This window comes from Lasioglossum baleicum, chromosome 1, assembly GCF_051020765.1.
Source record: "Lasioglossum baleicum chromosome 1, iyLasBale1, whole genome shotgun sequence".
Lineage (NCBI taxonomy): Eukaryota > Metazoa > Arthropoda > Insecta > Hymenoptera > Halictidae > Lasioglossum > Lasioglossum baleicum.
Genome location: NC_134929.1, coordinates 14,907,480 through 14,929,551, shown reverse-complemented (window position 1 = coordinate 14,929,551; position 22,072 = coordinate 14,907,480). Strand labels below are relative to the sequence as shown.

Here is a 22,072-nt window from a genome sequence, read left to right as displayed (position 1 = left end):
TGGTGTTGGACAGTGTCGTAATCAATGAATAACGTTTAAATCACGTAAATCCGGAAAAGTGTAGTTCGTAGAACTTAATCAGATCGATGATCTTGATCAAATATCTAAATTTCGTCGAAAAATCGATGAGGTCTCCCTCTCTCAAAAAAAAAAGGATTACATACTCGTAAATGATGTATATGTATTAAGGTCCAGTCTTTAATCTTATGCGCTACAAAAATATTTTACATCAATACTCTAAACATAATTAAATAATGTCGATAGACATTCGTTAAAATCTTATACAATATTTGATATGTAAGTGATGGGAAAGAAAAGACATTAATAAAAAAGGTGTCGTACCTTTATTACAGTTTCTCATGAAAGTCGCTTCCAGCAGCTATTGTTTGATTTGTTATTGAAATAATCGAGCACCGCCGCTATAAAACGAAAACGTGAAAGTCTCAATTGATACTCTCGCATAATATAATTTACAATATCAAGTAAAACGGAGGAAACCGTAGCCTGTTTCTTTGCGGCTATCTAATCTAAGGACTTAGCAATGAAGCACTGTTTTATCAAATGCACAGAGGTTTTCCTCGCGATGGTTTCCGGTACATTATCAATACATCATTCCTGGATGAGCTGCTCGTTGAAAAAATACATTCGGATTCGCCGATAGAGTCGTGTACAAGTTCCCAGCCTCTTCTGGCCTCAAGTACATGCCGGGTGGCAAAACAAATGTCTCCATTGGTCCGTGAACATCTGCGAAACACGCAAGTGTTTGATTTTTAATTATAAATAACGATATCTATCCTCATTGTTTTGTAAATTATTGCCAGGTTAATTCTCATTAAATCAAAAACTTCTATTCAACTTAATATTTTCCAAAACTGTTTTAGGAAAAATGAATGATAGTCGATGAAAATATAAGTCTCAAGCATTAAGATGCGACCAGATTTATTGTTGTATGTCCTATTTTTTTTTTTTTACAAAATTATCACGGTTTAAAAATTAACGATTTTATTTGGAAAAGCTGAAAAGTGTACAAACACTTTTTGGATTTATTGTACGCGAAACTCTTCCAGGCTTACATTGTGTCCATAGCGATTTCGTTATCTGCATTAGTACTTCTTGTTCTGAAGTTTAAAGCAAATACCAGTTTCATAAATGTTATCTATTCTCTTCGTAAAATGGCAGGATGAATTTCCATTTAAACGATGGCCCGATTACTGGGCAAACGTAACCGCGATTTGAAGTGGGTCACATCTGTCACACTTTTTACAACCGTATAATTATTCGAAAGTCTCTTGCAACGGACGAGTAATTTATTGTCACTGAAATTGAATCACTTCGAAGAAGCAACAAAAACAGCGGGATGAAACGGACTGATAACTTCGTGGAAGAAGAAACTACTTCGTAACACGAACGGGAAAATGAATAGGAACTCGAAACTAAAGTGACTGCAAATCTTATATTGTTATTAGAACGAGAACGAAAGTATCAGAGTGGATAAAATATAAAATACAAAAGGAAATATTTTACGAGAAGAATTTTTAATCTTAATCGAAATTTTCAAAAAAGAAAGAATCTTGAATATATTGTTACACACAATATTCATTATTTCGAAAATGATTAAATATATAAGATATCGTTATTCCACATTGTAATAAGAAATTTAACAAAGAATTTTGAAAACAATTATGAAGAATCTTAAATATTGAGAAATTGTTACACACGGTACATTTACTATTACGAAATTTGTCAAATGTACAATATATAGATATACAAGGATATTATTATTGCAAACTGTAATAAGAAATTAGAAAATCTTAAACACAAAGCTGCTTGGCTGCGAATCATTGTGCATTTACGGCATATGTGTATGCAAATTTCTAAAGAACAAGAAAACGTATAAATGAATAATATTTTTATTTTATCTTGACTGCGCAATAAATCTTCGAATCAATTAACGAAAATCTTCCCGTGTTTTATTTTTCATAAAATTACGTATGAAAATGAGAATGCGCATAAAGATCCGCAGTCTGGTGATAACCATGACCAGTGACATAAACGAGCGGATCGTGTACGCATGCAGGTTGATGACCTTTGCCTTGCAATTTATTGTATATTCCACGCCCTACTGGCAATCATGGTTATTGCGGCAAAGAGACATATTCTGCAGCTAAAACAGTTTATAACATAGTATGCAATTTTATATTATTCGAAAGAGAAAAATAATATAAAAGCAGCATATATGGGATGAAATTAATTATTTAAGAATAGACGTTGAATGTTTGCTGGAGAAGTAATTATAAGATAGCAGATTTTATGCTTTTGTGACAAAAATGAGTAGATGTAATATAAAACAGTACAAACATTAGAAAAATATAAAAACACTCTTATTTTTAACCTACTCTAAACATATTCAGAAAAACAATAAATTTCTATTTCACCATTGATTATAATTATCATTGATTCACAACTATATTCACTAATAATACATAAACGACAGGACTTATCAACTCAATAGAAGCAAGATAACGGCTGTAGATTCCCAGTTATAGATTGTCTCCCGCAAGTTATTTCTTAGAGCAATTTTCGAACAATGGAAGAAAGAATTGTTCGGGAAATTTCCGGGCTCGTTCGTTCGATGGATTCCCCTCCGAAACTTTTCCTTCGTTACGGCATTGCTTCTGGCGACCTTCACCTCGAGTAACGAACGAAAGGGAGGAAACACCTCGTGCTGGAAAGGTGGAGAGGGAGAAAGTTTCGAGGCGGAGGTCAAGCGCTTCTTCGAGAATTAAACTGGAAGGGGGAATGGATCCCGTTAGATCAGACGACGGTAGTTAATCGGTGTCTTGTTATTGGTAAACGATCGAGCTTCTTTCTCACATAGACAAATGCAATATTTTTCCGTTTGCAGAATTTCTTTACCACACTGTTTCCATTTTCCGAAGAGTAAAGGGGCCCCTAGACGATCAATAATATCGTCAATAAAGGTTGACAATAATATTGAAGTTCTTTGTTGTTTTGAAAAATGGTTGTGTACTCTATTTTGTGACGAGGTAGCAATTTTCACGTGTTTATTTTTGGAAGCAATGGTTCCCAATACAGATGTGGCGTTCCTTGCCTTGACTTTGGCAGTGTATAAAATGAACAAAATCAAAGAAGAAAAGAAGTAGACGCTGGTCAAAAGAATGGTACAAGCTGAGAAGCCGTTTTACTCGCGAACATTTGCTGAACTTTCTGCGAGTCACAGAACCAGAGGATTACAAAAATTTCCTCCGAACGGATAAAACGGACTTTGATAATCTATTGGAGCTAATTAGGCCCAAAATTGAAAAACAAGATACAGTGATGCGTACAGCGATCCCGGCCAGCCATTTTGCCTGTACGACGCGATGTCCGAGTCGAGACTGACGAAATATTGACAACTAAATCTCCTAAACGTCAATGCGCTTCAATCAAAATTTCTATCAATATGCTTAAATAAATTGACAATGCGTTTGAACCCCTGCTAAACGGTCAATATGCCTTTTCGATGCGTCTCGTCAATATTATTGATAGGCGTATTGACAATATTATTTATTGTCTAGGGGCCCCTTAAGGCTTGCTACATAAATTCTGTCGCTTGTGTTTTAACACTACCGAGTGGGTCAAAATGAATTGTTAGGATTTTCAGACTTTTTTCTTTCACGATCGAAATGTTTTTGCATTTCATTGATTTATATGAGAGGTCTAGGAAAAGCTAGAGCTCGCGTGACTGTAAATAATTCGACATGCTTCCTAACTATTCCTAAGTTATTGCAATCGATAATACCGGTATCTAATAACTAGCTGATTTCTGAGAGGTCTTACCTTCGGAGTATATGGGACTTCCACCGTGCCTGCAGGCAGTGCATCCAGGTAAAGCGGATGAAACTAGTGCTACACGATCTACAATTCAAAGCACATTAATGAGACACAGATACAGAAACATGTTAAAGGGTCTTCCATTAAGGGGGTAGACTTGTTTCTGGGATTGCAAGGGTGAGGGATGCGTCTTCTCATTTCTCGATAATGCGAAGATGGGGTTTTTCAGTAGTCAAAAGCGATAGATAAAAGATCAATTTAGACTGCGCGTTTGCCCTAAAAATTCCTACTTTTACGTTTACGCATAATTTGCAACATAAAGCTGCGCATATATCTATTTTCATCCAGCTGCGACAGGTACATGCTGCCGAATAATGCAAAGTACGCCTCGTAAACGTAAAAGTAGGAATTTTGAGGACGATTACAGCCTAGATTGATCTTCTTTCTATCGCTTTTGACTACTGAAAAACTCCATCTTTGCATTATCGAGAAATGAGAAAGCGCACAAAACGAATCTACCCCGTCATTTCAGATTTCGCACTATTACTTATTTGTGAATTTCATGTTTGTAATATTTTTCTCATTTTTCATAGCAGGTTGTGTTGCATTTAATAAAATGCTGTCAGTATGAAGGCCGCGAACTTAAAAAATGTATGTTGACAATATAATACAATACAAACGGAAAGAGCAACTAATAGTGTAAAGTTTTAATGTCAATTTCATTACATTCGGAGCAAGACACCTTTAATTAATGTTCTCACTTTCCAGGACTTTAATATGCGCGGCATGTACCGTTTCATTAAATTGATTAGAGTTTAATGATCTCATTGGTCTTAGCGTACAATAAAAGTGGGTGATTTTGATTCCATAATGAAAGAAATATGACGAACCCGTTAATGTCGTATCGAATGAGCGAAACGGAACGGGAATCGAGAATGTACTGGGAGAAGCATAATGGTTCGTGCGTGCACGAAAACACGGGTGAAACTCATTTCTTCGACAGAAAAGGAATACAGTGAAATCGCCATCGCGTGTAGCGCGGTTTTAAGCCTTAAAAAAATATTTTTTAGAAACGTTAATTGTAGAGGCAAGCCTGGAAACGTGCAAAATAATGATACTTGTTTTCTCATTGTGATTTTTTTTAGACACTTGTCGGCAAGAGGTTTCTGTTTTGATGTTCTCGTATTTTTTGTCGAAATAAAAATTCAAATCACTGAGAAAATAGAAATTTTTATATCATTCTTGTCCTACAAATAAAAATTTGTTTAATATTTACAATTTGTTACCTCGTACAATACCTAAATGTTTAGTAATTGATTCGATACCAACATACTTAATAATATAAACAATATTGTGAGTAATGGTACAGAAATTTTTAGTGGTGATTCTGAGTGCTAAGGTTTAACCCTTTACACTCCGAATTATTTTTCAATTTTGTTACCAACACTCCTTACTATTTTAAGTGTTTCGTTTGACATTTACTTCAAAGTTCCTTGACTGCTTATCTCAAACTTATTATTAAATTTATTTTAAACAATTTTGTTTACTATTTATATTAAATATAGCTCTCAAACTTTGTCGCGTAATTTATATGTTTTTAACTAAAAAATAAGATAATTAAATAAATAAAGGAAGAACCAAATATTGGGATGGATCGAAAGTTTATAGCGTTTGTAAATTAAAATTGAAAGCTAAGATTCAGATATTTATTCATAGATTTATTCAATAACATATTTTCCATTCTGTTCTATTACTTTTCACCATTTTCGAGGTAACTTCTCATGTTATGGGATAAACATATGAATAAATACCTTAATTTTATCTTCGATTCTTAATTTGAAAAAACTACGAACTTTCTTCCAACCCAATACATACAGGGTGTCCCAGCTAACTTGACCACCTTGAATATCTTTGTCGTTTTTAAAGATACGTCAAATGTCTGAAGGACAAAGTTGAATGGGAAAATGGGGCTCATAAGATACCAACAAAATTTTTTTTTCATCTAATTTTTTTATGAGATTTCAAGGTCACCTTCATCTTTTTAAATGGAATGGAGTATTTTTTAATACATCGATCGATGCAGCTGGACATTCGTTATAAAAAAGTACTAACCTATGTATGTCGAAAAGTTAGTAGTTCAGGAGATATTTCAATTTAAAAAACTCATTACTGTCGTACTAACAATAAGACGTTAGTGTTTACTTACTTATGTAACGTCTTATTGTTAGTACGACAGTAATGAGTTTTTTAAATTGAAATATCTCCTGAACTACTAACTTTTCGACATACATAGGTTAGTACTTTTTTCTACCTCATTCCTCATTCCATTTAAAAAAATGAAGATGACCTTGAAATCTCATAAAAAAATTAGATGAAAAAAAAAATTTTGTTGGTATCTCATGAGCCCCATTTTCCCATTCAACTTTGTCCTTCAGACATTTGACGTATCTTTAAAAACAACAAAGATATTCAAGGTGGTCAAGTTAGCTGAGACACCCTGTATAAAATCCCGTTTCTTTTAAATTTTTCTTTCTCCGATGTCGAGTGCAAAGGGTTAATATTAGGAGATGTAGATAGGGGATGGTGTGCGATGTGGAAGAATCAGTAACATAAGATGAATAGTGAAATTGAATAAATATGTATATATATATACCAGCACTGTGATAATGCAGCTTCCTCTTCAAGGAAGCCTCGGTAGGCTTGAAATGGAAGAAGGAAGGCGAGTAACCGCTGCCAGGAAGCGAGCTCAATGCGTCGTCGCGATCACGGATCACTGTGTCGGGAGCTTCGCGACCAAGTGCAGCCAACTGACGACCCTTCGGCAGGAACATCGTCAGGAACACGAGTAGAGCAGTAATTAATAATCCGTAGGCTAGCCAAGCCTCTCTGTCACTTTCCGAGGATGCTGCCATCGAGCCGATCGCGCTGGATATCCAAATCGGAAGTGATAAACCGATAGCAAGGCCGATAAACGCCGCTTCCCGGTTATTGTCTCGGACACCACGTGCTCGAACTGCTAAACAAGCCACGGCCACGAGTAGTGATCCGGGATATCTGAAATCGAATCATCGAAATTCTAAGCGCGCTGTGTCCGAAACATCTGTACACTCTTGAAGTTAACGCTAAATCTACGGAACACTGATGCTGACTAGGGTGACATATCCAATGAACAAGCGCATGCATATCTGTTGAAATTAGTATTCCGAAATCGTTATTTCATTTCCTGTATTTCTACAAGGAGGCTTTGTTGTTGTTAAGTTCTCACTTTGCAAAACACGATTCCAACAATATTTGATGGTTGCACACCTAGTAAGCAATCTGCTCTTGATTTGGTTTGAAATTAGGCTCGCTATTTGGCGAAAAAGTGTGGAGGGGAGGCCGGTCGCACCAAGAGCGAACCTAACATTGCTTTAAATTATTAGAAATGCATGAAACTTAAAATTATATAATTTAAAAATTTAAATAAAATTCAACTTTCCCTTGTACAGCGAGGTTTACTTCAATTTTGCTCGATATTTAATTTTAGAGCAAGATTATACTGAATAAATGAAATACATATACTGAATGAGATTATACTGAATAATGTATAACGAATCATTGGATTTTAGAAGATACTAATGATCTTCATCAGAAGTAACATTAATTATTAATATAAGAAAAAAATGTTTTTTATTTTCGTAATAAGCACGATATAGAACGAATCTGATTAATTAATAAATAGTTACTTTGAAGAAAAATCAGTTAACGTGTGAATATTTATTTAATAATTACTATCTCATAGATTTTAGAAGATAGTTCAAGCCCGTTGTTGTTGCGCGATGAGTTATCGTTCTTGTTCTATCCTTTATCAATCTCAATCAAACAATGAACAATAAGTTACTTCCGCGATTGATCATCCGAGGTTATCTCTTCGTAACAGAGTTTAAATCTTAGAATTTTCATATAAGAACCCGTATTCACATCAAATGATTGTAGAGCAGGGTTATTAAGGTGAGATTCCTGTAAAATACAGGGTGTCCCACCTAACTTGAGCACCTTGAATATCTCGCTATTTTTTACGATAAGGAATAATGTCAGAGGTAAACATTCGATATCATTCGTTAATCCTTCTATCAGACTTCTTTCACTATTTCCATCATTTGCCTAGTGTTTACCATTTTTGTATACTCAAGGTCACGTGAAGGTCATAGTATTACGGGCGGTTGGATATATCATGGCCTCAGATATCGTACCGCGATGGTGAAAATATGTAGCTCCATTTTGAAAAGAACCTCTGGTAGCCTTGAAATCTCGAAAAATATGGCCTTGAGAAAAATTTTTTCCCTCTCATGGAAAATAGGCGAGATATTCAAGATGTTCAAATTAAGTGGGACACCCTGTACTTTTACAAAAAGAATTTACTTTGTGTTTGTAAATATGTTTAAATAATAATTAAACTTTCAAAGAGAATTTTGACGGAAATTTTTCTGATCTTTGCTTATTTATTTTATTTTTCTGCTTACTTATTTAATAGTTCATAACTAGACAGAGGATTTTATGCATTTATGGCAAAAATGAATACGTGTAATTTGAAAGAGTAATCTCATTGGAAAAATTAGAAAATATTCTTACATTATTTTCGACCTGTCCAACATATTAAGAAAGAAAATAAATATCTATTTCACTCCAGTTCGTTGCACAATTCAGCTGGAATATTTTTATTTTGCATAAAGATCCGCTGTCTATTCATAACAGTGATCTACACATTTGTTTCACTAATTGTACGTGGTGATAGTTGTGTTATTATGTCATGTGTTATGACAACGTAATTTCGAACGTCATTCACAATAGCAATTCGCAAGAATCGAAAGAATAGTGTCGCTGAAAAGTTTACATTTCAAAAGTTTACCCGAGGGAGGCCACAATCTGTCCGAGAGGAGTTTTGCAACAGGATGTTGGAGGGATTGATCCTGTATTGTGTACCTGAACAACGGCTGGCGGTTCACCGTAAAACCATTGTCCAATGATAGCTACCTGTACCAGCACGGCAAAGCCCAATACTAACGCCTGCAACAAGAAGATAAATTCAATGCATTTTAACCCTCGAGCACACCGAGGTGCAGTTTCAGAGAGCCCGTAGGACTACCAATGACACTTTAATTATATTTATTACGAATAAACTTTTAGTGGTGCTATTTCACTGGTGCATTCGTACTTGAATACGAACATCAAATAGACTCAGATGATCGACTCCATAGAAAATATCAAGCTTGAACTTTGCAATAAATAGACTGTCAATCTTTATGCAAAATAAAAATTGTCTGCATCGATTGCAAGAAATAGAAACCAAATTGAATGTTATTTCTTCCCTAAATGATTTTAATAGAGGAGAAATCGTATTATATTGACGTCTTCAATTTTTAAACTTGTCCAACAAATTTGAATTTCATCTACTCAATTTTGCTATACTATGATATGTTATTTCTTCCCTAAATGATTTTAATAGAGAAGAAATCATATTGTATCGACGTCTTCAATTTTCAAACTTTTCCAGCAATTTTGAATTTCATCTACTCAATTTTGTTATACATATGATAATGCTAGTCTAGCAGTATAGCTTGTGTGCTTGTGTGCCTTCAAGTTCTGAAGATGAAAATGAAAGTATACTAGATCATCAAAATGAAATTGCCTCAGACAGAGCCAGTTGGGAAAAGTAAAAGAATGTTCTACTGCTGGAAGATTACAACTACATAATATTTTCACAAATACATATTCGGTCCCATATTCCTTTCGTAAGATAGTAATATAAATCAATAAATATAAAAATATTCTATTATTACGTGTTTTATTTGGTAGAAATAGCTTCGTCTCAACTGTTGGTAGTTCTAGTATTAACATTAATCACCCAATAAAATTAAAAGAGTGACTTTGTTTAGCGCTGTGTTAATATGTTTTTACACGGCGGTAATTCTTTGGACATCCGCGTAATGGCGTCTCGTTTTTGCTCGATTGCTATGCTTAATTAATAGCATATTCCTAACGCCTGTCTTCCGTGTCGCAGTTTCTTTCGACGCTTCCTCAAGCCGTTGCTCATAAGGAAGATGTAATAATACGGTAGGACCGCGAATGCAATCAGAAAATATTGTTCGAGGCGTGAGAAGAAAGAGGACGGTTGATTTTTCCAACAAGATATTTCGCAAAACTGGTTTCGATCCGCTCTTATCGACGCTTTCTTTAATGCGTATAATCACACCCGGTCGCTGACGAGTAACAAAACGATGCACCCGTCAAATCCGTTGCCCACTCGGTAAGAGAATATCGGAAATATTAACGTTATTCAATGTACAACGAGATGTACTTAACGACCACGACAGCTGCACTTACTGCTATTACTACCGGGCGTTACTACTGAATTACTTTTCATTCAAGTCCCGTCCCGCGCGTACAAATAGTCGATCGAGATCGACATCCGGATCTCCGACACAAACGAAATAAGAATACTATCCAGCATCCTCCGCGAGAACCCTTCTACCAGACGTTTCATAAAGCCGCGTACACACCTGCGCGATTAAAACTTTCGATTGGATTCCGATGGTTCAATTAACCTTTTTAACAGGGTGACTTTCTTGTCATTTATTAGACTGTAGATTTTATGCACTTATAGCAAAAATGAATAGGAGAATTGCTACAAAATTTTAACACTTAGGTGGACCTTCAAAATGTACCGGGTGTATCAAAATTATGTGCGAAGACTATCACAGCTAGATTATGTTCCTTTGGATCTGTACTTTTGGACCTGGACTGGATTTTTCAAGATCAAATTTTTCATTATTGCAACTATGGGTCTCAGGTTAACCGTTTATTATTTTTCCTCCTTATTGTTAACACTAAACCTACCGACACCGGTCATTTTAACCAGGTCCAGGTTTTCTATTTTACAATTAGAAAAATAATAAAACTGATTTCGTAAGAAACGATTGTATAAATATCTTTAGTAGTGCACGTATTACAATAGGAGCCGCACAAAGTCTAAATAAAAGCAATCTTGTCATTTTTATAAGGATGCATGTACCAGTTACTTTTAAGGCTCGATAGATAGGCTCGATACTTATCTGAAGTCTTTGTACATCGTTTTGAAAATTATGGAGTTCATTAATCAGGGAACTCGAGTAATAATATATGTATATCTATGAACACTTGAATACAAGTCAGTGGCAACAACCATTCTGTAGACCGGTAATTAAAAATCGCTGTTCTAAACGATAGAAATAATATATTCTTAATTAACTACCAGATGAGCTCAAGAATCCCCCTCCTGAATTTTCTTAGGCATAATGATCAGTGTACCAGAAAAAGCATACGTTATAATAAGATGATGAATTGCGACTTTCATCGAGTGCTTCAGTAATGTCTGCATAAGTAGCCACAACTGAATTGATGTAACAGTTTTCCTTTTCTATATAAAAGTGAATCCCTAATAGTATTGCAAAATCAAATGTTATAACTGCGGATCTTTATGCATTTTTGATAAAATTGATTGAGTGAAATATGGAATAGTAAAAGATTCGAAAAATTTGAGAACATTTGTAATATTCTTTTTAATGGAACAAAGTCATTAGGGGATATAATAAATTTTTATTTTACTTCTGCTTCCCACAATCAATACAGAACATTTTTATTTTGCATAAAGATCCGCAGTCTAGTTATAACATGTACCTTTCAACTATTGATAAATATTATTTACTGAAAAGGAATTTAAAACGAAAAACAAAGATAGTAAACAGTCTGCGATATGAATTTTTATATAAATTAATAACGAAAATTAGGCGAACCCTGGTTTTCCAAACTAGGAGTTCTATTCTGTTTAACTTAATACACAGTTAATGTGTTAAATAAATTACAGGTGTTATAAATCCGTAAACGTTTCCTGTTTAGTATACAATCAATTCTTGGCAGATATGTATGTCTCATAACAGATATAATAATAAAAAACTATGTAATAAAATTACGTAGAATCTCCAACAAAATTCCTGTACATTAATTTTCGCTATTGCGTTGCACCAAAGTCGCCAAAATGGGGGAAAAAAGTTACCCCCTCTCTACCAGTCTAGTCACGTGACATTGTGAAGCGTCACGAGACCAGGCCGTAGAAGGGGAAGATAGAGTGGGGACACAAGTTTTAATCTGGCAACTCTGCATTGCACAAGAACTGCAAACATAAAGTTTCTTTGATTTCTTCAAAACATTTGGGGATGTTAATTTCAAAGTACTTTCATGCTTGAAGCTATTTCAATAAATTTTTGGTATGATATTGGGTTGGCAAGAAAGTAATTTCGGTATTTTAAAGTAAAATGAAACTCAATTTTGAGAAAATTTTGAAGTTTCATGATCGCGAAATTATGAAGCTACCAGAAAGATGGCAAAAGATCATCGAACGAAATGGAAAATACTTACTGATTAAAGTTCATTGTTTGAATAGTAAATTTGAGTTTTATTTCACCTTAGAATACCGAAATTATTTTCTCGCCAACCCAACAGTTCGTAATTTAAGCAAACATGGTCGCACGCGAGGATTAAATTGAATTCTACAAGCAAATCGGTGGTGTAAAGTACGAGTAAACTCACCTGATATGGTGCAGGTAGATAAATGCCACTGTTCAGAGAAAGTAAGAAGACGCATTTAACCAAGAGAGCCGCAAATACAAGAGTGGCAGGTAAACCTACTAGTCGAAATGCGGCACAGGATAGGGGATTTTGACTGAGGGAGGCTGCTGCTGAGAGTCCTGCCAAGAGAAAAAGGCCCAGGAGGAGAGCTTGTCCCAAAAATAAGTGTCTTCTATTCGGTGCAGTCACCCTTGCCTGAAAAACAATGGATTTTATTATAATTAATACATACATTCGCATACAGTGCGCACCAGAAGTTTAGACGCACCCTATTATTTTAACAAAAACGTACCCTCTGACCAATCTTCGATTGATTGTTTTTATCTTACTTTACTCTGCTAAACAGATTACTACTAAAACTATTCCAGTTATTCTATCCAGAGTTGTGCTAATTCAATTACATTGTAGTTCAATTACACAATTGAATTACATTGTAGTTCAATTACACAATTGAATTACATTGTAGTTCAATTACACAATTGAATTACATTGTATTTCAATTATATAGTAATCCAACTATGTCGTAACTGAATTACATAATTCAAACCTTTCAATTAATTCAATTACTAAGTATTTTAATCAGATGTGTAATTGAAATACAATATAATTAAAATACAGCTCTCCAAATTATAGCCCAGAACTTTGAAGAAGTGCGATATATTTTTATGTTTTTCTTTCATATGCTTGTTTATTCTTTCATATACTATCATATTCTATGCGGCGTAGTTTCTATTCCTCGTCCTCCTTAATAATACGTAACGCTATTTTATAATTGTACTCCAATTGCAATTACGAATTACATTGTAATTTAATTGAATGAAGATCTGAATTATAAATTACAATGTAATTCAATTACTTTGTAATTATAATTCCTGGAGTAATTCAATTGTAATTCTGCACAACTCTGAACTATTCGTATATGGCACTGCAGGAAAGAAATTTTAGCCAAAATATGAAAAAGAGTCGTATCAAAAGTTAAGACGCACTTGTGTTTACTTATTTGTATCTTCATATATTGTACACCAGTGGCTATACATATTCATTATAAGAATATGAACATTCTCCGCTACGAATAATAATAATGACGAAAATCGGGATGGTAAAAAATTGTTCAGAATGATGACCGTGATAAGATATTTCAATTTAACCAAAATCCTCGAGGAAGAGGCGTTTCGACAAGGTGACCCTGCGAATATATCGATGTCGTAAATTGCTAGAAAATCGATCGCGAAGAAGGATCGTCGATTCCGCATAAAAACCGAAGGAATCCAGCTTTAAGCCCGTTGGGTAATATAACGGTAGGCATTACGGGCAGCATGAATATCGAGTTTAGTATCCGAAGACTTTCCTGGCTGCTCTTGTTCAATGGAGTGTATCGATACGAGCAGACGACACGGGAAAAGAGAAATAGGCAATCGACATGCAAACTAGGCCTAGGTCTCGGCGAAATTGCGAGCGTGCTAGTTATTGGAGCTTGTCGAGAGATACGAACGAAAACAATTACCGTCGACTCCTGTTCGCGCTGCCACGTGCTGTCGAGAGAGAAAGAGATCGGAGGATTCTTCTCTAAGCTCTATTTATCTCGCCACTTCCTCAAATCTCTATTAACCGATGATTGTACGACCGCGAAAATCGGTCCCGTATCATTGAGCGCGATTGACTCGGATCGCTACGGTTAAGCGCATTGCTCCCGCCCGCTTTTTTCTGAAGAATTACTTCGGAGAAATTTCTGTCGTGCTCCTCTTCCGGAAATGGACCGAACGATCCGTATATTAGATTTTATAATAGCCGACGTGGTTGCGTTCGAGAATAATCTTGTTCGTAATTTTCGTGTCGCTACACGACGGTGAAATCTGGTACACATCTTGTTGCTTCTTAGATCTTGTTTTTTGGACATTCGTGATCGTAAAATCTAATAAACAGTGGCTGTCTGATAAGAGTAATGAATTGCTCGCTTCGCGGCCCATTAATTGACGATATTATAGTGGAAGAAAAATCATCCAATGCAAAATAATAAGAGAATCCTTTATGCTGTTAGTACTAGGGGTGAACTTGTCGATATTTTATATAATTTATATATAATTTATATTTGAAGAAAGCAGATGATTGACATCTTCAGATTTTTAAATTTGACAACAATTTTGAATTTTATCTTCTCAATTTTGCTATAAATGCATAAAGATTCGCAGTCTAGTTATAGGAGATGCATGTATTTTTAAATCAATTCTTTTGATCGCATATCATACGAGAGTTTACTGTAGAAATTAACTAGCAGTTCACTTTCTCTCGAACTCTGCTTTCCTCAAATATAAATTCACTCGTTGTATGATAACTATCCTAGCCGACAAAGCACGTAAAACTGCAGAGACAAGATAACATTGTAACTCCTTTCCTGCATTACAGACATGAAATTGCATAAGAGCCATTTATTATACAGCAACCCAGTACTTAGTAGAAATAAAAACTGCTTAAAACGTCTCTGCTCGTGTTAATCGGAATATGTAAATGCAATGAGAAATTCTCGTAAGCTACACTTATTGTAGATTGTAGATCTTCATGCGTTTATGGCATGAGTGCATACATAAAATACAAGTAAACGTCTGTATTAACGAAAATTAATAACACCTTCATTTTGTTTTGGTGGTGGTAGTATACATATACAACTCAGGAATTTTTTATTATTTTCACTTGAAAAAAATACCGTATATACACTACTGTGCAAAAGAAAGAAGCACCCAGTATAATTATAAATATACTACGGATTTTATGCATATGACAGAAATAGAAACGTACAATATAAAGCAGTGGACATATTAAAAAGATTTAAGGATATCGATGTATTAGTTTCAGCTTAATAAGATCATTAAGAGAAGAAAGAATTTTTTATTTGGTTCCTTTGGCTTGTAATAGATCCGCAGTCTAATTATAAGATATAATGACAAACAATATCTTTATGTGGAAATTGTGTTGTACAATGATTGATTTATTGCATTTAAAGTATTAGCAAACAGCGAAACCCTTTTTCAAAACTTACAGTATTTGATTTTTTACGCTTTTCTATTAAATATGGCCGGGTGTTTCATTCAAATGCACAAAAATACCCGTGCAAAATCCTAATAGAAATAGTTCACTAATTCTTCCGAAAAAAATTCCGAAAAATCGTTGAAAAATAGTCTATTAACACTAAACCTACCGAGCCTTAAAAGTAACTGGTAAGTACAGTTACTCGAATTAATATTCGGACGCTCTAAAGAAGACGATAACTTTTTAAATACTGTACTATACAGTTTGAACATTTCTGGGTAGCTAGAACAATTAGTTTACTATAGGATGCGATAAGAAATTTTTTCAAAAATTGCAATTGATAGGAATTGTAGAAAAAATACTAAAAGTTGCATTTTACAACTTTTTTATGTGGGCCTATATTGAAAATTTAAAAAATATGTTTTGTAGATTTGTGTGAATGAAACATATTCTGAAAATTTCGTTAAAATCGGTCGACGTTGCAGTGAGCTACAAACGTTCAAAGATGGTAAAAATTGCAGATTTTCACGATTTTTGGCCTATACCTAAGAATTCTTATATCTTTCAATGCTTGTCAATTTTCTCCGCATCAACCGATTTCGATGAAACTTTCACAGTGCATATAATTGACACAGACCTACAAACGTTCTTTTTTCAATATAGGCCCACGTAAAAAAGTTTCAAAATGCAACTTTTAGTATTTTTTGTACAATTCCGATCAATTGCTACTTTTGAAAAAAAAAATTTTTTAAATAGTACAATATTTTTAGAACGTTCGAATATTAATTCGAGTAACTGGTACACATTTTCCCTTATAAAAATGACAAGATTGTTTTTATTTAGACTTTGCGCGGCTCCTATTGTAATACGCGCACTACTAAAGATATCTATACCATCGTTTCTTACGAAATCAGTTTTATTATTTTTCTTATTGTAAAATAAAAAACCTGGACCCGGTCATTTTGACCGGTGTTGGTAGGTTTAGTGTTAATGGGAGTCGACGTGAGTTGGACTGGTTGTAAAATCAGTTTGGAAAATGGTGTCGTAAAGGTAAACGAACCGACCTTGAGCAGTACGAAAACCTCGAAGCCAGCCATGAGGAGCATCGTGGCCGCGCTAAGGGCCGCCAGAGGAAGAGCCCAGGGTCGTTGTCTGAGCAAGAACCTCGGGTACGGTTGAGTATCGGCCTCGATCTCCGGGCTCTTTTTTCCAGGAGGCAGCCTGGACATCGAAACGTTCCTGTTCGGCGCTGGTACACTGAGGACACTCGCCACGCTGTCCAAACCATTCTTGTCCATCGCCGCCGCGTCGCTAGGTACCAGGAAGAATTCCGTGGACAACTCGTAGTCCTTCGACGGCTGGGCTTGTATCGCCGTAGTTCCGGTTGGACCGAGCCAGCTTGCCGTGGCCCACGACAGGATAATCGGACTCAGTCTCATCGCGTCATCCGTGCTTCCGTGGTTAGGATCGCTGGTTATGGCCTTTTTTTCTATTTTCTTTTTTCTTCTTCCAAGTTTCTGTAGCGTCACCGGGACATGCACCGCTTCCTGCGTAAGCGCATCCTTACGCGCCCGCTTCCCTTTACTCGGAGGAATCGCACACCTGCAATCACGATTCGTCTCGGTAATTAATCTTGGTCCATCTACCTCCATCCATTACCACGCGAAAGTCTATTCGATATCGTATTGACACGTGCTCGCGACTCTCTGCGTTAGATACAGGAGAGCCAGACCCCTGGGCAAATATTTGAAACGAAAATCATAACTTGACAGTGGATCTTTATGCATTTATGGCTTCTGAAAATTTTAAATATATGCTAGGATATAAAATTCCACAGAGTTTGATACGATTTTTATTTATTTCAGATCTATAAAGGCTACTACATACCACTAAAATAAAATTTTATTTGTTTTAAAATTTAAAATTGCATAAACATATCCACAGTCTAATAATAACTATTTGAAATAATTAGTTTATTCTCTGTTGGAGAATAAAAATTACATTGACTTATTGTCTTATTTGAAAGAATAGCAATTTCAAATGATGTATTACTTATTTATCTCAGATTCAAATAAATTATGTGCAGCAAAAGGTGTCACTATAAGTCTGATCGTTAGGGCAACTTACATAATTTCGAAGAACAATTTCAAAGTTATCCCAAATAATTATAAAATAAGATGTGTTCACAGACATGGAAGTATGTAATTACTAGACTGAGATCTTTATGCAAAATAAAATGAATAGCTTGAACCAATTGCAAGTGACTGGACATAAACAATTAATTCTTACTTTAATAATGTTAACAAGCTGAGAAAAATAGATTAGCACTCTTAAATCATAAATGGTAACCTTTCTACTGTTTTAAATTGCACCCACTCATTTTTGCCATAAATAGTCGTAGTCTAATAATTATAAAATAAAGTAACATGTTATTTGAAATAATATTTCGAATTATTTTTAATTTAACAATAGAGCTACCAGAAGGTTCTGATTTCATTGAAATCACAGAAATGTTTTTATGGAAATTTTTGGAATCAACCCCTTTATCTGATCACCAGCGATGTTTATGCAATTTTCAATTTTTGTAGACAAATTTTAAGAGAGAAAATGGAATCAAATAAAATCTCATTTTCAGTGGCACAAATTATGACGAATTTTATACTTTACCATTTTTTAAATATTTTTAGAAAACATAAATGCATAAAGATGCGCAGTCTACTGATCACATACTACAGTAAAAATCGTAGGACCTCTGGACGAATTCATTTTGTTATTATTAACAAATTTATTTTGTTATTATACACACAATATACATCAGTGAGGTGTAAATAGTTCTAGTGCTAACCCTGTACATGTATAAAACATCCCGAAGTCGTAGCAACTGTTTCAAGACAGTCGAAACGTTTCCAACAATAGTGATGAAGAATCTTAGTTTCTCTAATAATTTTTTTAAATACAAGTTGAGAATTTCTACATGAACTTTCTCTCAATGACCAAACCAAGAAACGTACATACCTCTTTCGTCTTCGGTTGTTAAACAGCCTGTAGATGTGAATTTGTGACATTATTTCTTCAGAAATTGTATAATTAATTACAGTAGAACATTAGATTCGAATATTACAGTTCGAATATTAGATTTGATGCATTTATTTAAAAAATGAGAAAACAGTAAAAATATTAAAAGAATTTAAAAATACGATTATATTATTTAAAGGTATTAAACATATATTAAACAATAAAATAAAATTGTAGTTAAAATTTGTTACAATTCAGCTAGAAAATTTTTATTTTGCATGAAGATCCGCTGTCTAATTACAAGATCCAATGTTTATTAATTTGTTCAATAAGTAATAAAATAAATTTATATTGCATTCCAGTTTGTTGCAATTCAGATAAACAATTTTTATTTTGCATGAAGTCATTTGTACTAGAAGTAATAAAATAAATTTATTATGCATTCCAGTTTGTTGCAATTCAGGTAGAAAATTTTTATTTTGCATGAAGATCCGCTGTCTAGTTATAAGATTGTACAATAAGAAAAAAATAAATTTATGTTGCAATTCAGGTAGCAAATTTTTATCTTGCATAAAGATCTAGTTATAAGATCCAATGATTATTCATTCGTATATTAAAATATTAACTAGTGTTGCATATGGATCATCATTACACAGCGGATCTTTATGCAAAATAAAAATTTTCTACCTGTATTGCAACAAACTGGAGTGAAATAGGAATTTATTTTCTTTCTTAATATGCTTAATAGGTTGAATATTATTATATTAAGCAGTATTTTTAAATACTTGTAATGTTTTTACTGTTTCAAATTGCACCTACTCATTGTAATCATAAAAGCATACATTCCACCGTCTAATCATCATAGATCATAGATTCGAAGACTGTTGGGATACCAAAGACTTCGATGCTCGGAGGCTCGGATAATCGAGGTCCTGCCATAATTGTACTGCTCGTGATTGGTAAAATTCGGGGTAAAAATGCAACGTGATGTTCCAAAGTAAATTGCAATGGAGGCAAGACTCGAATCGAGAGGGCAAAGTTTTTCGAAAATGGCCAACGCCGGCTGAATGAAATAAACCACAGGCTATTCTCCGCGAGAGCCAAGCATGACCAGTCCGCAGGCATTCATGGAGTCTAACACCATTAATTATTATGAACAGGGTCAGCCGTAAGTAGAGTGAAGCATGAACCGAGTAAAACCGGAGTAGAACTGTAAAGACAGGTATCGCGACGAAAATCATACGCAAATATACCATAGAAACCGTGAAACAATAAATGGGCAGAATAATAAATTGAAATAGGCAATCAACTGGACCTTCGAAACGTGGATCATCCTCTGCCTTCGATATCTCGACGACACTGCTTCCCCCACATTTCTTATCCGCACCAAGTTGTCCAAACGTTTCGCTTTTAAACACACAGTGTTGGGGATTGAACACTGGAGTCGGGAATAGTTTTCGCGGATTTTCGGAGTACGTTTTCGACGCCGGACAATTCGGAAGAACGATGGTCGACGAACACCGCGCAGGATATTCGAAGATCTTCTACGGCGAGGAGGATTTTCTGTCAATTCGCGAGACGGTTCTGTGACGCGACAAGTTAATGGAGTGGCCACGAAGCGCGTGTTAGGAGAGTCAAACTCCGACTAAGCCAACGAGCATTCTCCAGGGAGAAACTGGAAGCAGACTGGAGTTCCGTTCTGGAGGTGAAGCCTATCCGTTACGGAGGAGCCAGGGAGATGGTGATGACGATGCCGAGGTGGCAGTGGCATACATCAGGAGCGGATCCACGTAATTCTCAGAAGAGGATTCGCTTTTTCCACCGAATTTCGAGGAGCGGGATCGCTCAATGAACACCCACTTTTGCTGCTCAACCACAAAAATATTAACTTTTTCATTGTTCATATTTTATCATCAGACTCCACAAAATTTTATTTACGCATATACAATCGTTGCAATAATAATCAAATTCTGTTTTGTACGCGGTGTTATAAAATGGAGAAGAAATATACCAACTTTTTAATCATTTACATCCTGGCACTCGAATTTAACAGATTATCTGTATCCATAAACACATTGAATAATAACTGAATTGAGGATCCATTTGCAATTCAATTTCTGTACACGGTTTTGTAAAAAATAAAATGACGATGACATGTATATCACTTTTTTAATTGTTTACATCTTGGTCTTTGAATTGGATAAATTGTCTGTGTGCATAAACACATGTGAGAGTGTTAAATAATAATCAAACTGTAGATCTTATTTTTCAGCACTGTTTTATGCAAATCAGAATAAGGGAATCAGGCCATAATTATCCTGTGTTTCAATGTGAAGTGATTAGCTATAAATCAAAAATGTGATATATTTTTATAAACAAATGATTTTCCTTGCGTACGTCATAATTTGAGGCATGGTGTTACACATTATGTTAAATAGCAAAATAGCATGTTTCTGTACGTCGTTGAGTAAATATTGTAATTATAAACTTAATATGAAAGGAAAATTTGCAAAGTGTCCAATGTCAAATTACAAATATAAAATTAGTTTGTCAATGAAAATATATAAATAGTATATCAATTTCATATCCATAAAATGAAGAAATCATGTACAATGGAATTATTCTCGGTCGGAAGAAATGTTTATTTTCGAGTTGAAATATCTCCGAGTGCAAAGGGTTAAAAATTTGCTTGAATGTCCTTTTGTCTGATGTAAGTTCCAAGAGTCCGAATGAATTTATTAATTATTCGGGACGGGTCTATTTTGCCGAGACGTTTCCGATTAGATCCGCCCCTGCCAAGACGGGAGAAGGAGCTGAGTGGAGTAAAAGAGAAATAGAGAGTAGGATCGGAATGAAAGAAAGAAAAAGCGTGGAGAGCTGGTCCTCTCCGACATCGAAGACCGGACCCGGCGACGCATTTACATATCGTACGTGTAATAACATCGAAAAAGGTTTAACAATGGTCCGAGAGGGTCCGCCTCGGCCGCGAAGAAGTGGTAAAAGGGAGAAAAGAAAGCCGGGATGAGAATGAGGATCGATTGAAGAAACGTTTAACAAGCTTCTTTGGACTTTGAGCAATGAGACATCGGAAACATCCTCGCGGAATTACTTTCTGTAGGTGGAATCGAATAACAATAACGAAAGAGACGAGATCTTGACGGCCGGGGAGAGCGAGAGACACGTCGAATGAATAACTTCGACCGTTGCGCTGTATAGTTCCGATCGTCTAAAGATAGAACTCGAGAATCATTTGGATAAAAGATTTCGAGATTGATTGCTCGCTGAAAATGTATTATCTTCTTTGGTTATCGACGACGCGTTCAAATATTTATTGCGTTAATTTATCTTCTATTTGCGCCGACACCTTCCGCGAAATAATCACGGAGACCTTCGTAACACTTTTTTCTTTTTTAAAAATCGAGACGAAATGATCCAGCGAACATCAATCTTTGCGAAAGCTGTTTGTTATGCTTGCGAAGATTCTCAAGATTGCAGTTGAATTATTTGAACGGATTTCAACGCTTGAACTTCTTCGACGTTGTTATCAACGAGGAAT

General features: G+C 35.1%; 1 protein-coding gene across 2 annotated transcripts; it reads right to left on the bottom strand.

Moving 5' to 3' along the window:
* Window positions 1–155: 155 nt before the first annotated feature.
* Window positions 156–20,213, bottom strand: LOC143221886 (uncharacterized). Of its 2 annotated transcripts, XM_076447532.1 has the most exons (8): window positions 19,832–20,213; window positions 18,517–18,543; window positions 16,566–17,103; window positions 12,439–12,672; window positions 8,723–8,880; window positions 6,488–6,888; window positions 3,841–3,918; window positions 156–744 (listed from the first exon to the last, which is right to left on the bottom strand). In XM_076447532.1, the coding sequence occupies exons 3-8, from the start codon at window positions 16,938–16,940 to the stop codon at window positions 602–604; spliced, it is 1,389 nt and encodes a 462-aa protein (XP_076303647.1). In that variant the 5' UTR covers window positions 16,941–17,103; window positions 18,517–18,543; window positions 19,832–20,213; the 3' UTR covers window positions 156–601. The 2 variants fall into 2 exon arrangements, with proteins under 2 accessions (XP_076303647.1, XP_076303637.1); XM_076447522.1 differs by lacking the exon at window positions 18,517–18,543.
* Between the last annotated feature and the right edge of the window lie 1,859 nt (window positions 20,214–22,072).

Bases quoted from the DNA above. Each gene is read 5' to 3' on its own strand.
- LOC143221886 (XM_076447532.1), bottom strand. From the start codon at position 16,940: ATGAGACTGAGTCCGATTATCCTGTCGTGGGCCACGGCAAGCTGGCTC. The intron at 3,919-6,487 runs GTATATATATAT...TTTGAATTGTAG, and splicing joins GCTGCATTATCACAGTGCTG to ATCGTGTAGCACTAGTTTCA. The intron at 745-3,840 runs GTAAGACCTCTC...CGTGTTTCGCAG, and splicing joins AAGTCCCATATACTCCGAAG to ATGTTCACGGACCAATGGAG.